This window comes from Phyllobates terribilis, unplaced genomic scaffold (genome assembly GCF_046119375.1).
Source record: "Phyllobates terribilis strain yellow unplaced genomic scaffold, ASM4611937v1 Scaffold_2__4_contigs__length_985480577, whole genome shotgun sequence".
Taxonomy (NCBI): Eukaryota; Metazoa; Chordata; class Amphibia; order Anura; family Dendrobatidae; genus Phyllobates; species Phyllobates terribilis.
In genome coordinates, this window is record NW_027362762.1 from 982,645,673 (window position 1) to 982,660,022 (window position 14,350).

At 58.7% G+C, this 14,350-nt stretch overlaps 1 protein-coding gene across 1 annotated transcript in view; it reads left to right on the top strand.

Annotated features, from left to right (window-relative positions):
- The window catches only part of PDXK (pyridoxal kinase), a 37,363-nt gene that overhangs the window by 18,671 nt on the left and 4,342 nt on the right, over window positions 1–14,350 (top strand). The window contains exons 4-7 of the mRNA XM_073668807.1: window positions 1,892–1,975; window positions 11,277–11,323; window positions 13,854–13,939; window positions 14,290–14,335. Of these exons, the coding sequence (XP_073524908.1) occupies window positions 1,892–1,975; window positions 11,277–11,323; window positions 13,854–13,939; window positions 14,290–14,335 (263 nt within the window). The remainder of the gene's footprint in view (window positions 1–1,891; window positions 1,976–11,276; window positions 11,324–13,853; window positions 13,940–14,289; window positions 14,336–14,350) is intronic.

Sequence of the window (14,350 nt, forward strand, 5' to 3'; positions counted from 1 at the left end):
CCCTGTGTGTGGAGTGTCCGTCCCCCTGTGTGTGGAGTGTCCGTCCCACTGTGTGTGGAGTGTCCGTCCCCCTGTGTGTGGAGTGTCCGTCCCCCTGTGTGTGGAGTGTCCGTCCCCCTGTGTGTGGAGTGTCCGTCCCCCTGTGTGTGGAGTGTACGCCCCGTGTCCGTCCCCCTGTGTGTGGAGTGTACGCCCCGTGTCTGTCCCCCTGTGTGTGGTGTGCGCGTCCCGCGTCCGTCCCCCTGTGTGTGGTGTGCGCGTCCCGCGTCCGTCCCCCTGTGTGTGGTGTGCGCGTCCCGCGTCCGTCCCCCTGTGTGTGGAGTGTCCGTCCCCCTGTGTGTGGAGTGTACGCCCCGCGTCCGTCCCCCTGTGTGTGGAGTGTCCGTCCCCCTGTGTGTGGTGTGTGCGTCCCGCGTCCGTCCCCCTGTGTGTGGTGTGCGCGTCCCGCGTCCGTCCCCCTGTGTGTGGTGTGCGCGTCCCGCGTCTGTCCCCCTGTGTGTGGTGTGCGCGTCCCGCGTCCGTCCCCCTGTGCGCGTCCCGCGTCCGTCCCCCTGTGTGTGGTGTGTGCGTCCCGCGTCCGTCCCCCTGTGTGTGGTGTGTGCGTCCCGCGTCCGTCCCCCTGTGTGCGTCCCGCGTCCGTCCCCCTGTGTGTGGAGTGCGCGTCCCGCGTCCGTCCCCCTGTGTGTGGTGTGTGCGTCCCGTGTCCGTCCCCCTGTGTGTGGAGTGTACGTCCCGCGTCCGTCCCCCTGTGTGTGGTGTGCGCGTCCCGCGTCCGTCCCCCTGTGTGTGGTGTGCGCGTCCCGTGTCCGTCCCCCTGTGTGTGGAGTGTCCGTCCCCCTGTGTGTGGAGTGTCCGTCCCCCTGTGTGTGGAGTGTCCGTCCCCCTGTGTGTGGAGTGTCCGTCCCCCTGTGTGTGGAGTGTCCGTCCCCCTGTGTGTGGAGTGTCCGTCCCCCTGTGTGTGGAGTGTCCGTCCCCCTGTGTGTGGAGTGTCCGTCCCCCTGTGTGTGGAGTGTCCGTCCCCCTGTGTGTGGAGTGTACGCCCCGTGTCCGTCCCCCTGTGTGTGGAGTGTACGCCCCGTGTCTGTCCCCCTGTGTGTGGTGTGCGCGTCCCGCGTCCGTCCCCCTGTGTGTGGTGTGCGCTTCCCGCGTCCGTCCCCCTGTGTGTGGTGTGCGCGTCCCGCGTCCGTCCCCCTGTGTGTGGTGTGCGCGTCCCGCGTCCGTCCCCCTGTGTGTGGAGTGTCCGTCCCCCTGTGTGTGGAGTGTACGCCCCGCGTCCGTCCCCCTGTGTGTGGAGTGTCCGTCCCCCTGTGTGTGGTGTGTGCGTCCCGCGTCCGTCCCCCTGTGTGTGGTGTGCGCGTCCCGCGTCCGTCCCCCTGTGTGTGGTGTGCGCGTCCCGCGTCTGTCCCCCTGTGTGTGGTGTGCGCGTCCCGCGTCCGTCCCCCTGTGCGCGTCCCGCGTCCGTCCCCCTGTGTGTGGTGTGTGCGTCCCGCGTCCGTCCCCCTGTGTGTGGTGTGTGCGTCCCGCGTCCGTCCCCCTGTGTGCGTCCCGCGTCCGTCCCCCTGTGTGTGGAGTGCGCGTCCCGCGTCCGTCCCCCTGTGTGTGGTGTGTGCGTCCCGTGTCCGTCCCCCTGTGTGTGGAGTGTGCGTCCCGTGTCCGTCCCCCTGTGTGTGGAGTGTGCGTCCCGCGTCCGTCCCCCTGTGTGTGGTGTGCGCGTCCCGCGTCCGTCCCCCTGTGTGTGGTGTGTGCGTCCCGCGTCCGTCCCCCTGTGTGTGGTGTGTGCGTCCCGCGTCCGTCCCCCTGTGTGCGTCCCGCGTCCGTCCCCCTGTGCGCGTTCCGCGTCCGTTCCTCTCTGATTCCATGCTGGACTCTGACACTTGTCTCTGTGATGCAGGTTACACTCGTGACTCCTCGTTCTTGGCCCGGGTCGTGGACATTGTCCAGGAACTGAAGCGTCAGAATCCACGACTGGTTTATGGTACAATATTATTATATCAGTGATGTCATCACCGGGGGGCCGGGCTGACAACTCTCACTGTAGACAGGCGGTGGTGTGCGGGGCGCGGTGGCATACGGGGCGCGGTCTTGTGTCTGATCACGACATACTTGCCCCGGACGCGACTATAAAGAGGGGCTCTGCGTCCCAGTCACTCGTCCACTCGCCTATGGCAATAGGCCAAGATTGAGCTGAGGTCCCCCCCACAGCCGGTGCCCACATCCACGCCACTCTCTACGCTGCCGCCAGTCCTCGTATTACCAGGCCAGCGAGACGCCTGCCTCGGTCAGCACACGTACACAACACCAAGCTTTCCCAAGGGTTACACTTAAAATGCAAAAAGAAGTGCAGCACGTAAAAAGGTTAGAACAGATGGAAGAATACAAAGACACAGAGCAGTGTAAAGTAAGAGGGATAAATCCAGATACCGCTGACGACCTGGATCCGTGAGCGCTTCTGGTGGAGGAGAGCGCCGCCGGAAATATGGACAGATCGGCAACACTCGATGCTTCTCCTGGGGTCTGAGCCGGATATTCGGTAGATTCGGTTCCAACCCTTATTTCTGCTCTGGGTCATCTATTTCCTCAGGAACCTCCTAGAGAAACAATATGGCGTCATCTTACCGGACAGCCAGCGTTCTGTACATCTCACACATGAATAAGATAGATCCACAATTCAGGGAGATACCGCACCCCTGGGGGTCGCCAGCTAACAAATATGATGCCCCCTCGTGTACCACCTATATGCCAGTGGGGGGGCATACAGGACACCTCTACCGGCCCAGATGGTTCTCCGACAATCACAGCTACCTGTGAATTCCTCTGTGTGCACCCTCCATGTCTGCTCTCCATCAGATAACCTGCTTCATTACCTAGTCACAGCGGGGGGAGCAGGCAGTGATCCAATGCCCCCAGCCTCTGATCTGTAGAACACGTAGCTTCACTTATGACATACAGTGGGGGAAATAAGTATTTGATACGCTGCCGATTTTGCAAGTTTTCCCACCTACACAGAATGGAGAGATTTGTTTTTTTTATCGTAGGTCACTTCACCTGTGACAGACAGAATCTAAACATAAAGAACAGAAAATCACATTGTATGATTGTTACATAATTTGCATTTTATTCCATGAAATAAGTATTTGATACAATAGAAAAACAGAACTTTAATATTTGGTGCAGAAACCTTTGTTACAATTACAGAGGTCAGACGTTTCCTGTAGATCTTGACCAGGTTTGCACACACTGCTGCAGGGATTTTGGCCCACTCCTCCATACAGATCTTCTCCAGATCTTTCAGGTTTCGGGGCTGTTGCTGGGCAACATGGAGTTTCAGCTCCTCCAAAGATTTTCTACTGGGTTCAGGTCTGGAGACTGGCTAGGCCACTTCAGGACCTTGAAATGTTTCTTACGGAGCCACTCCTTAGTTGCGCAGCCTGTGTGTTTCTGGTCATTGTCATTCTGGAAGACCTAGCCAAAACCCATCTTCAATGTACTTACTGAGGGAAGTAGGTTATTGGCAAAATTTCGCGATACATGACCCCATCCATCCTCCCTTCAATACGGTGAAGTCGTCCTGGCCCCTTTGTAGAAAAGCACCCCCAAAGTATGATGTTTCTTCCTCCATGCTTCATGGTTGGGACGGTGTTCTTGGGGTTGTACTCATCCTTCTTCTTTCAAACAGGGCGAGTGGAGTTGATACCAAAAAAAAACAAACATCTGGCCAAATGACCTTCTCCCATGCCTCCTCTGGATCACCCAGATGGTCATTGGCGAACGTCAAACAGGCCTGAACATGTGCTGGCGTGAGCAGGGGAACCTTGCGTGCCCTGCAGGATTTTAATCCATGACAGCGTAGTGTGTAATATTTGAGACTGTGGTCCCAGCTCTCTTCATGTCATTCACCAGGTCCTCCCGTTTAGTTCTGGGCGGATTCCTGAGCTTTCTCAGAATCATCCTTACCCCACGAGGCGAGATCTTGTAAGGAGCCCCAGACCGAGGAAGACTGACAGTCATCTTGTGTTTCTTCCATTTTATAATAATTGTGCCAACAGTTGTTGTCTTCTCACCAAGCTGCTTGCCTATTGTCCTGTAGCCCATCCCAGCCTTGTGCAGGTCTAGAATTTTGTCCCTGGTGTCCTTAGACAGCTCTTTGGTCTTGGCCATGGTGGAGAGGTTGGAGTGTGATTGATTGAGTGTGTGGACAGGTGTCTTTTATACAGGTAAGGAGTTCAAACAGGTGCAATTAATCCAGGTAATGAGTGCAGAGTAGGAGGCTTCTTACAGAAAAACTAACAGGTCTGTGAGAGGCAGAATTCTTCCTTGTTGGTCGGTGATCAAATACTTATTTCATGCAATAAAATGCAGATAAATTATGTAAAATCCTACAATGTGATTCTCTGGATGTTATTGTTAGATTCTGGCTCTCACAGGTGAAGTGACCGACGATAAATATCACAGATCTCTCCACTCTCTGTAGGTGGAAAACTGCAAAATCACCAGTGGATCAAATCCCCACTGTATGTCATTACATCAGTGATGTCCTCACCGGGGGCGGGGCTGACAACCTCTCCACCATACACAGACTGGTTGTCAGCAGTACATTGTGATGTCATCATGGGGCGGGGCTGACAACCTCTCCACCATACACAGACTGGTTGTCAGCAGTACATTGTGATGTCATCATGGGGCGGGGCTGACAACCTCTCCACCATACACAGACTGGTTGTCAGCAGTACATTGTGATGTCATCATGGGGCGGGGCTGACAACCTCTCCACCATACACAGACTGGTTGTCAGCAGTACATTGTGATGTCATCATGGGGCGGGGCTGACAACCTCTCCACCATACACAGACTGGTTGTCAGCAGTACATTGTGATGTCATCATGGGGCGGGGCTGACAACCTCTCCACCATACACAGACTGGTTGTCAGCAGTACATTGTGATGTCACCATGGGGCGGGGCTGACAACCTCTCCACCATACACAGACTGGTTGTCAGCAGTACATTGTGATGTCATCATGGGGCGGGGCTGACAACCTCTCCACCATACACAGACTGGTTGTCAGCAGTACATTGTGATGTCATCATGGGGCGGGGCTGACAACCTCTCCACCATACACAGACTGGTTGTCAGCAGTACATTGTGATGTCACCATGGGGCGGGGCTGACAACCTCTCCACCATACACAGACTGGTTGTCAGCAGTACATTGTGATGTCATGTCATCATGGGGCGGGGCTGACTGGTTGTCAGCAGTACATTGTGATGTTATTATGGGGCGGGGTCTGTGACATTAATTTGTTGCTTCCAATCACAAAAATCCACTAGATTTGTTCCTTATTAAATAAGAAATGAGAAAGTAATGAAGCCTGTAAATGCAGTTACTTGTAAAACTCAGGGAAGTGTGCGGCCTCCGCTATCAGGACGGGCCGAGCGCTGCTGCCTGGAGGCGCCCAACATGCTGTAGGGCCTCTGCTGTCAGGACGGGCCGAGCGCTGCTGCCTGAAGGCTCCCAGCATGCCGTAGGACCTCTGCTGTCAGGACGGGCCGAGCGCTGCTGCCTGGAGGCTCCCAGCATGCCGTAGGGCCTCCGCTGTCAGGACGGGCCTAGCGCTGCTGGCTGGAGGCTCCCAGCATGCCGTAGGACCTCTGCTGTCAGGACGGGCCGAGCGCCGCTGCCTGGAGGCTCCCAACATGCTGTAGGGCCTCTGCTGTCAGGACGGGCCGAGCGCTGCTGCCTGAAGGCTCCCAGCATGTCGTAGGGCCTCTGCTGTCAGGACGGGCCGAGCGCTGCTGCCTGGAGGCTCCCAGCATGCCGTAGGACCTCTGCTGTCAGGACGGGCCGAGCGCTGCTGCCTGGAGGCGCCCAGTGTGCCGTAGGACCTCTGCTGTCAGGACGGGCCGAGCGCTGCTGCCTGGAGGCTCCCAGCATGCTGTAGGGCCTCTGCTGTCAGGACAGGCCGAGAGCTTCTGGCTGGAGGCTCCCAGCATGGTGTGCGGTCTCCGCTGTCAGGATGGGCCGAGCGCTGCTGCCTGGAGGCTCCCAACATGCTGTAGGACCTCTGCTGTCAGGACGGGCCGAGCGCTGCTGCCTGAAGGCTCCCAGCATGCCGTAGGGCCTCTGCTGTCAGGACGGGCCGAGCGCTGCTGCCTGGAGGCTCCCAGCATGCCGTAGGGCCTCCGCTGTCAGTACGGGCCGAGCGCTGCTGCCTGGAGGCTCCCAGCATGGTGTGCGGCCTCAGCTATCAGGACGGGCCGAGCGCTGCTGCCTGGAGGCTCCCAGCATGCCGTCCGGCCTCCGCTGTCAGGACGGGCCGAGCGCTGCTGCCTGGAGGCTCCCAGCATGGTGTGCGGCCTCTGCTGTCAGGACGGGCCGAGCGCTGCTGCCTGGAGGCTCCCAGCATGCCGTAGGGCCTCTGGTGTCAAGACGGGCCGAGCGCTGCTGCCTGGAGGCTTCCAGCATGCCGTAGGGCCTCTGCTGTCAAGATGGGCCGAGCGCTGCTGCCTGGAGGCTTCCAGCATGCCGTAGGACCTCTGCTGTCAGGACGGGCCGAGCGCTGCTGCCTGGAGGCTCCCAGCATGGCGTGCGGTCTCTGCTCGGGCCGAGCGCTGCTGCCTGGAGGCTCCCAGCATGCCGTGCGGCCTCCGCTATCAGGACGGGCCGAGAGCTGCTGGCTGGAGGCTCCCCGCGTGCCGTAGGGTCTCTGCTGTCAGGACGGGTCGAGCGCTGCTGCCTGGAGGCTCCCAGCATGCCGTGCGGCCTCCGCTGTCATGACGGGCCGAGCGCTGCTGGCTGGAGGCTCCCAGCGTGCCGTAGGGCCGCCGCTGTCAGGATGGGCCGAGCTCTGCTGCCTGGAGGCTCCCAGCATGCCCTAGGGCCTCTGCTGTCAGGATGGGCCGAGCGCTGCTGCCTGGAGGCTCCCAGCATGGTGTGCGGCCTCAGCTATCAGGACGGGCCGAGCGCTGCTGCCTGGATGCTCCCAGCATGCCGTCCGGCCTCCGCTGTCAGGACGGGCCGAGCGCTGCTGCCTGGAGGCTCCCAGCATGGTGTGCGGCCTCTGCTGTCAGGACGGGCCAAGCGCTGCTGCCTGGAGGCTCCCAGCATGCCGTAGGGCCTCTAGTGTCAAGACGGGCCGAGCGCTGCTGCCTGGAGGCTTCCAGCATGCCGTAGGGCCTCTGCTGTCAGGACGGGCCGAGCGCTGCTGCCTGGAGGCTTCCAGCATGCCGTAGGACCTCTGCTGTCAGGACGGGCCGAGCGCTGCTGCCTGGAGGCTCCCAGCATGGTGTGCGGTCCCTGCTCGGGCCGAGCGCTGCTGCCTGGAGGCTCCCAGCATGCCGTGCGGCCTCCGCTATCAGGACGGGCCGAGAGCTGCTGGCTGGAGGCTCCCCGCGTGCCGTAGGGTCTCTGCTGTCAGGACGGGCCGAGCGCTGCTGCCTGGAGGCTCCCAGCGTGCCGTAGGGTCTCTGCTGTCAGGACGGGCCGAGCGCTGCTGCCTGGAGGCTCCCAGCGTGCCGTAGGGCCTCCACTGTCAGGACGGGCCGAGCGCTGCTGCCTGGAGGCTCCCAGCGTGCCGTAGGGCCTCCGCTGTCAGGACGGGCCGAGCGCTGCTGGCTGGAGGCTCCCAGCATGCCGTAGGGCCTCTGCTGTCAGGATGGGCCGAGCGCTGGTGCCTGGAGGCTCCCAGCGTGCCGTAGGGCCTCTGCTGTCAGGACGGGCCGAGCGCTGCTGGCTGGAGGCTCACAGTATGTCGTGCGGTCTCCGCTGTCATTATGGGCAGAGCGCTGCTGCCTGGAGGTTACCAGCATGCCGTGTGGCCTCCACTGTCAGGACGGGCCGAGGCAGACACTGCATGCATGAGGCAGTGTCTACAACCCACACAAGTTGCTCAGGTAGTGTAGCTCATCCAGGATGGCACATCAATGCGAGCCTTGACAAGAAGGGCAGCTGTGTCTGTCAGAGAAGTGCCCAGAGCATGGCGCAGATACCAGAAGACCGGCCAGTACACCAGGAGACGTGGAGGGGGCCGTAGGAGGGCAACAACCCAGCAGCAGGACCGCTACCTCCGCCTTTGTGCAAGGAGGAACAGGAGGAGCACTGCCAGAGCCCTGCAAAATGACCTCCAGCAGACCACAAATGTGCAGGTGTCTGCACAAATGGTTAGAAACCGACTCCATGAGGGTGGTATGAGGGCCCGACGTCCACAGATGGGGGTTGTGCTCACAGCCCAACACCGTGCAGGATGCTTGGCATTTGCCACAGAACACCAGGATTGGAAAAGTGGCCACTGGCGCCCTGTGCTCTTCACAGATGAAAGCAGGTTCACACTGAGCACATGTGACAGACGTGACAGAGTCTGGAGACGCATTGGAGAGTGATCTGCTCTCTGCAACATCCTTCAGCATGACCGGTTTGGCAGTGGGTCAGTAATGGTGTGGGGTGGCATTTCTTTGGAGTGCCGCACAGCCCTCCATGTGCTCGCCAGAGGTAGCCTTGACTGCCATTAGGTACTGAGATGAGATCCTCAGACCCCTTGTGAGACCATATGCTGGTGCGGTTGGCCGCTGGGTTCCTCCTAATGCAGGACAATGCCAGACCTCATGTGGCTGGAGTGTGTCAGCAGTTCCTGCAAGATGAAGGCATTGAAGCTATGGACTGGCCGCCCGTTCCCCAGACCTGAATCTGATTGAGCACATCTGGGACATCATGTCTTTCTCCATCCACCAACGTCACGTTGCACCACAGACTGTCCAGGAGTTGGCGGATGCTTTAGTCCAGGTCTGGGAGGAGATCCCACAGGAGACCATCCACAACCTCATCAGGAGCATGCCCAGGCGTTGTAGGGAGGTCATACAGGCACGTGGAGGCCACACACAATACTCAGCCTCATCAGGAGCATGCCCAGGCGTTGTAGGGAGGTCATACAGGCACGTGGAGACCACACACAATACTCAGCCTCATCAGGAGCATGCCCAGGCGTTGTAGGGAGGTCATACAGGCACGTGGAGGCCACACACAATACTCAGCCTCATCAGGAGCATGCCCAGGCGTTGTAGGGAGGTCATACAGGCACGTGGAGGCCACACACAATACTCAGCCTCATCAGGAGCATGCCCAGGCGTTGTAGGGAGGTCATACAGGCACGTGGAGGCCGCACACAATACTCAGCCTCATCAGGAGCATGCCCAGGTATTGTAGGGAGGTCATACAGGCACGTGGAGGCCACACACAATACTCAGCCTCATCAGGAGCATGCCCAGGCGTTGTAGGGAGGTCATACAGGCACGTGGAGGCCACACATAATACTCAGCCTCATCAGGAGCATGCCCAGGCGGTGTAGGGAGGTCATACAGGCACGTGGAGGCCACACACAATACTCAGCCTCATCAGGAGCATGCCCAGGCGTTGTAGGGAGGTCATACAGGCACGTGGAGGCCACACATAATACTCAGCCTCATCAGGAGCATGCCCAGGCGGTGTAGGGAGGTCATACAGGCACGTGGAGGCCACACACAATACTCATCCTCATCAGGAGCATGCCCAGGCATTGTAGGGAGGTCATACAGGCACGTGGAGGCCACACACAATACTCAGCCTCATCAGGAGCATGCCCAGGCGTTGTAGGGAGGTCATACAGGCACGTGGAGGCCACACACAATACTCAGCCTCATCAGGAGCATGCCCAGGCGTTGTAGGGAGGTCATACAGGCACGTGGAGGCCACACATAATACTCAGCCTCATCAGGAGCATGCCCAGGCGGTGTAGGGAGGTCATACAGGCACGTGGAGGCCACACACAATACTCAGCCTCATCAGGAGCATGCCCAGGCGTTGTAGGGAGGTCATACAGGCACGTGGAGGCCACACATAATACTCAGCCTCATCAGGAGCATGCCCAGGCGGTGTAGGGAGGTCATACAGGCACGTGGAGGCCACACACAATGCTCATCCTCATCAGGAGCATGCCCAGGCATTGTAGGGAGGTCATACAGGCACGTGGAGGCCACACACAATACTCAGCCTCATCAGGAGCATGCCCAGGCGTTGTAGGGAGGTCATACAGGCACGTGGAGGTCACACACAATACTCAGCCTCATCAGGAGCATGCCCAGGCGGTGTAGGGAGGTCATACAGGCACGTGGAGGTCACACACAATACTCAGCCTCATCAGGAGCATGCCCAGGCGTTGTAGGGAGGTCATACAGGCACGTGGAGGCCACACATAATACTCAGCCTCATCAGGAGCATGCCCAGGCGGTGTAGGGAGGTCATACAGGCACGTGGAGGCCACACACAATACTCATCAGGAGCATGCCCAGGCATTGTAGGGAGGTCATACAGGCACGTGGAGGCCGCACACAATACTCAGCCTCATCAGGAGCATGCCCAGGCGTTGTAGGGAGGTCATACAGGCATGTGGAGGCCACACACAATACTCATCCTCATCAGGAGCATGCCCAGGCGTTGTAGGGAGGTCATACAGGCACGTGGAGGCCACACACAATACTCAGCCTCATCAGGAGCATGTCCAGGCGTTGTAGGGAGGTCATACAGGCACGTGGAGGCCACACACAATACTCAGCCTCATTTCCTTGTCTTGAGGCATTTCCACTGAAGTTGGATCGGCCTGTAGTGGGTTTTTCCACTCTGATTTTGAGCATCATTCCATATCCAGGCCTCCATGGGAGATTCATTTTTATTGACATTGATGATTTTTATGTTTTATTGTTCTCAACGCTCCACTATGTAATGAATAGAGATTTCATTCGGTGATCTCTAGGATGTGGGATTTAGTGTTTTTTGGAGCAGTGTAAATGTACATAACAAAATGTATAAAAACATTTAGAAGGGGAGTAGTGGAAAAGTCCCAAAAATCCAATCTTATTTTCATATAAAATATATTATATATTATATCGCAATTTCGGCTGCTGAAAAGTAGGTACTCAAAAATGGAAAAAAAATAGTCTGATTAAGGAGTTAAACAGGTTGTCCGGGCAGATGATGAGAGTAGCTAGCACACCAATGCTCAGCAGTATCGGCAGCGCTGGGCCTGCGGGGGCGACTTTGTTATCCTCATCAGGTGCCGGCCTCTGGCTAAAAATATATGATTCTAGGACAGTCCCTTTAACGAGAATTCTGCAGACCTGGATTTCTCATGATTCCACGCCACAGGCTTCACGACCTCGTTCTCTTCGATTATGGCGCCGTCAAACTGTGACGTGAGATCAATAACTGAAGCAGAGCGACGTTCAAAGGTTAATCTCTCTCTGTTTCCCACAGTCTGTGATCCTGTGCTGGGAGATAAGTGGAACGGGGAAGGTTCAATGGTACGACCTCCATCATTGGTGATGAGTGCTGTGAACAGAACGCCTGACCCCTCCCCTTGTACTGCCTGTGCCTTTACACTGACCCCTCCCCCTGTACTGCCTGTCCCTTTACACTGACCCCTCCCCCTGTACTGCCCACACCTGACCCCTCCCCCTGTACTGCCTGTCCCCTCACCCTGTACTGCCTGTCCCCTCACACTGACCCCTCCCCCTGTACTGTCTGTGCCTTTACACTGACCCCTCCCCCTGTACTGCCCACACCTGACCCCTCCCTCTGTACTGCCTGTCCCCTTACACTGACCCCTCCCCCTGTACTGCCTGTCTCCTCACCCTGTACTGCCTGTCCCCTCACACTGACCCCTCCCCCTGTACTGCCTGTCCCTTTACACTGACCCCTCCCCCTGTACTGCTCACACCTGACCCCTCCCCCTGTACTGCCTGTCTCCTCACCCTGTACTGCCTGTCCCCTCACACTGACCCCTCCCCCTGTACTGTCTGTCCCTTTACACTGACCCCTCCCCCTGTACTGCCCACACCTGACCCCTCCCCCTGTACTGCCTGTCCCCTCCCCCTGTACTGCCTGTCCCCTCACACTGACCCCTCCCCCTGTACTGCCCACACCTGACCCCTCCCCCTGTGCTGCCTGTCCCCTCCCCCTGTACTGCTTGTCCCTTCACACTGACCCCTCCCTCTGTACTGCCTGTGCCTGTCCCCTTCCACTGACCCCTACCTCTGTACTCCCCACGTCTGACGCCTCCCCCTATACTGCCTGGTCCCTTACACTGACCCCTCCCTCTGTACTGCCCACGTCTGACGCCTCCCCCTGTACTGCCTATCCCCTTACACTGACCCCTCCCCCTGTACTGCCCACGCCAGACCCCTCACCCTGTACTGCCTGTCCCCTTACACTGACCCCTCCCTCTGTACTGCCCACGCCAGACCCCTCACCCTGTACTGCCTGTCCCCTTACACTGACCCCTCCCTCTGTACTGCCCACGTCTGACGCCTCCTCCTGTACTGCCTGTTCCCTTACACTGACCTCATCCCCCTGTTCTGCCCATGCCAGACCCCTCCCCCTGTACTGCCTGTTCCCTTCCACTGACCTCTCCTCCTGTACTGCCCGTGCCTGACCCCTCCCACTGTACTGCCTGTTCCCTTACACTGACCCTTCCTCCTGCACTGCCCGTGCCTGGCCCCTACCCCTGTACTGCCTGTCCCCTTACACTGACCCCTCCTCCTGTTCTGCCCGAGCCTGACCCCTCCCACTGTACTGCCTGTTCCCGTACACTGACCCCTCCTCCTGTACTGCCCATGCCTGACCCCTCCCCCTGTACTGCCTGTTCCCTTACACTGACCCCTCCTCCTGTTCTGCCCGAGCCTGGCCCCTCATCCTTTTCCATCCAGGTCTGTCCTTTCATGCTGAGTCCTCTTCCTGTTTCCTCCCCTCACACTCTGGCCCCCTACCCTCACCCTCTGACCCCTTCACGCTCTGACCCCCTCCCCTCACGCTCTGACCCCCCTCCCCTCATCCTCTGACCCCTTCACGCTCTGACCCCCTCCCCTCATCCTCTGACCCCTTCACGCTCTGACCCCCTCCCCTCACCCTCTGACCCCTTCACGCTCTGACCCCCTCACCCTCTGACCCTCTCATGCTCTGACCCCCTCCCCTCACCCTCTGACCCCCTCCCCTCTTGCTGTGACGCCTCTCACTAGTACATTTCTCTGTCTTTCATCAGTATGATCCCGACACTGACCCCTCCCCCTGTACTGCCCACGCCAGACCCCTCACCCTGTACTGCCTGTCCCCTTACACTGACCCCCTCCCCCTGTACTGCCCACGCCAGACCCCTCACCCTGTACTGCCTGTCCCCTTACACTGATCCCCTCCCCCTGTACTGCCCACGCCAGACCCCTCACCCTGTACTGCCTGTCCCCTTACACTGACCCCCTCCCTCTATACTGCCCAGGTCTGACGCCTCCCCCTGTACTGCCTGTCCCCTTACACTGACCCCTCCTCCTGTTCTGCCCGAGCCTGGCCCCTCATCCTTTTCCATCCAGGTCTGTCCTTTCATGCTGAGTCCTCTTCCTGTTTCCTCCACTCACCCTCTGACCCCCTCCCCACACCCTCTGACCCCCTCCCCACACCCTCTGACACCCTCCCCTCACGCTCTGACCCCTCCCCTCATGCTCTGACCCCCTCCCCTCACCCTCAGACCCGCTCACGCTCTGACCTTCTCCTCTCATGCTCTGACCCCTTCACGCTCTTGACACCCTCCCCTCTCCCTCTGACCCCCACACCCTCTGACCCCTCACTCTCTGACCCCCTCCCCTCACGCTCTGACCCCTCCCCTCATGCTCTGACCCCCTCCCCTCACCCTCTGACCCGCTCACGCTCTGACCTTCTCCTCTCATGCTCTGACCCCTTCACGCTCTTGACACCCTCCCCTCGCCCTCTGACCCCTTCACCCTCTGACCCCCTCCCCTCTTGCTGTGACGCCTCTCGCTAGTACATTTCTCTGTCTTTCATCAGTATGTCCCGGTGGAGCTTCTCCCGGTCTATAAAGATCTGGTTGTCCCGGTCGCTGATATCATCACTCCAAACCAATTTGAAGCGGAGTAAGTGCATGTGTAGCTTAGTGGCAAACATTACAATATTTGCCCCAATATTTGCAGTATTTTCTGTTTGAGCCTCCGATGTCCTTACGATTGTAAAGTAGGTGTGTGAATGGCTGCGTACCGCATCGGCTGCCCCACGAGCCACCTTTATAATTGGGTTTTTGCTACATTCCCTTCATAAGATGATATCTTGTAATGGCTGTAATCAGGGATGAAGTAATCAGGGATGAAGGTGATGGTCCGGGTGTAGGACGTCTCAGTAAGCTGAGGATGGTGATTTCTACGTCAGGCAGCTGTATGTAGAGGAATGGTGCTCGTCCGTCCTGTAACATTGTCCTCCTCCTCCTCAGGTTGTTGACTGGGCGTAAGATCCGCACTCAGCAGGAGGCTGTGCAGGTGAGCAGATCCCCA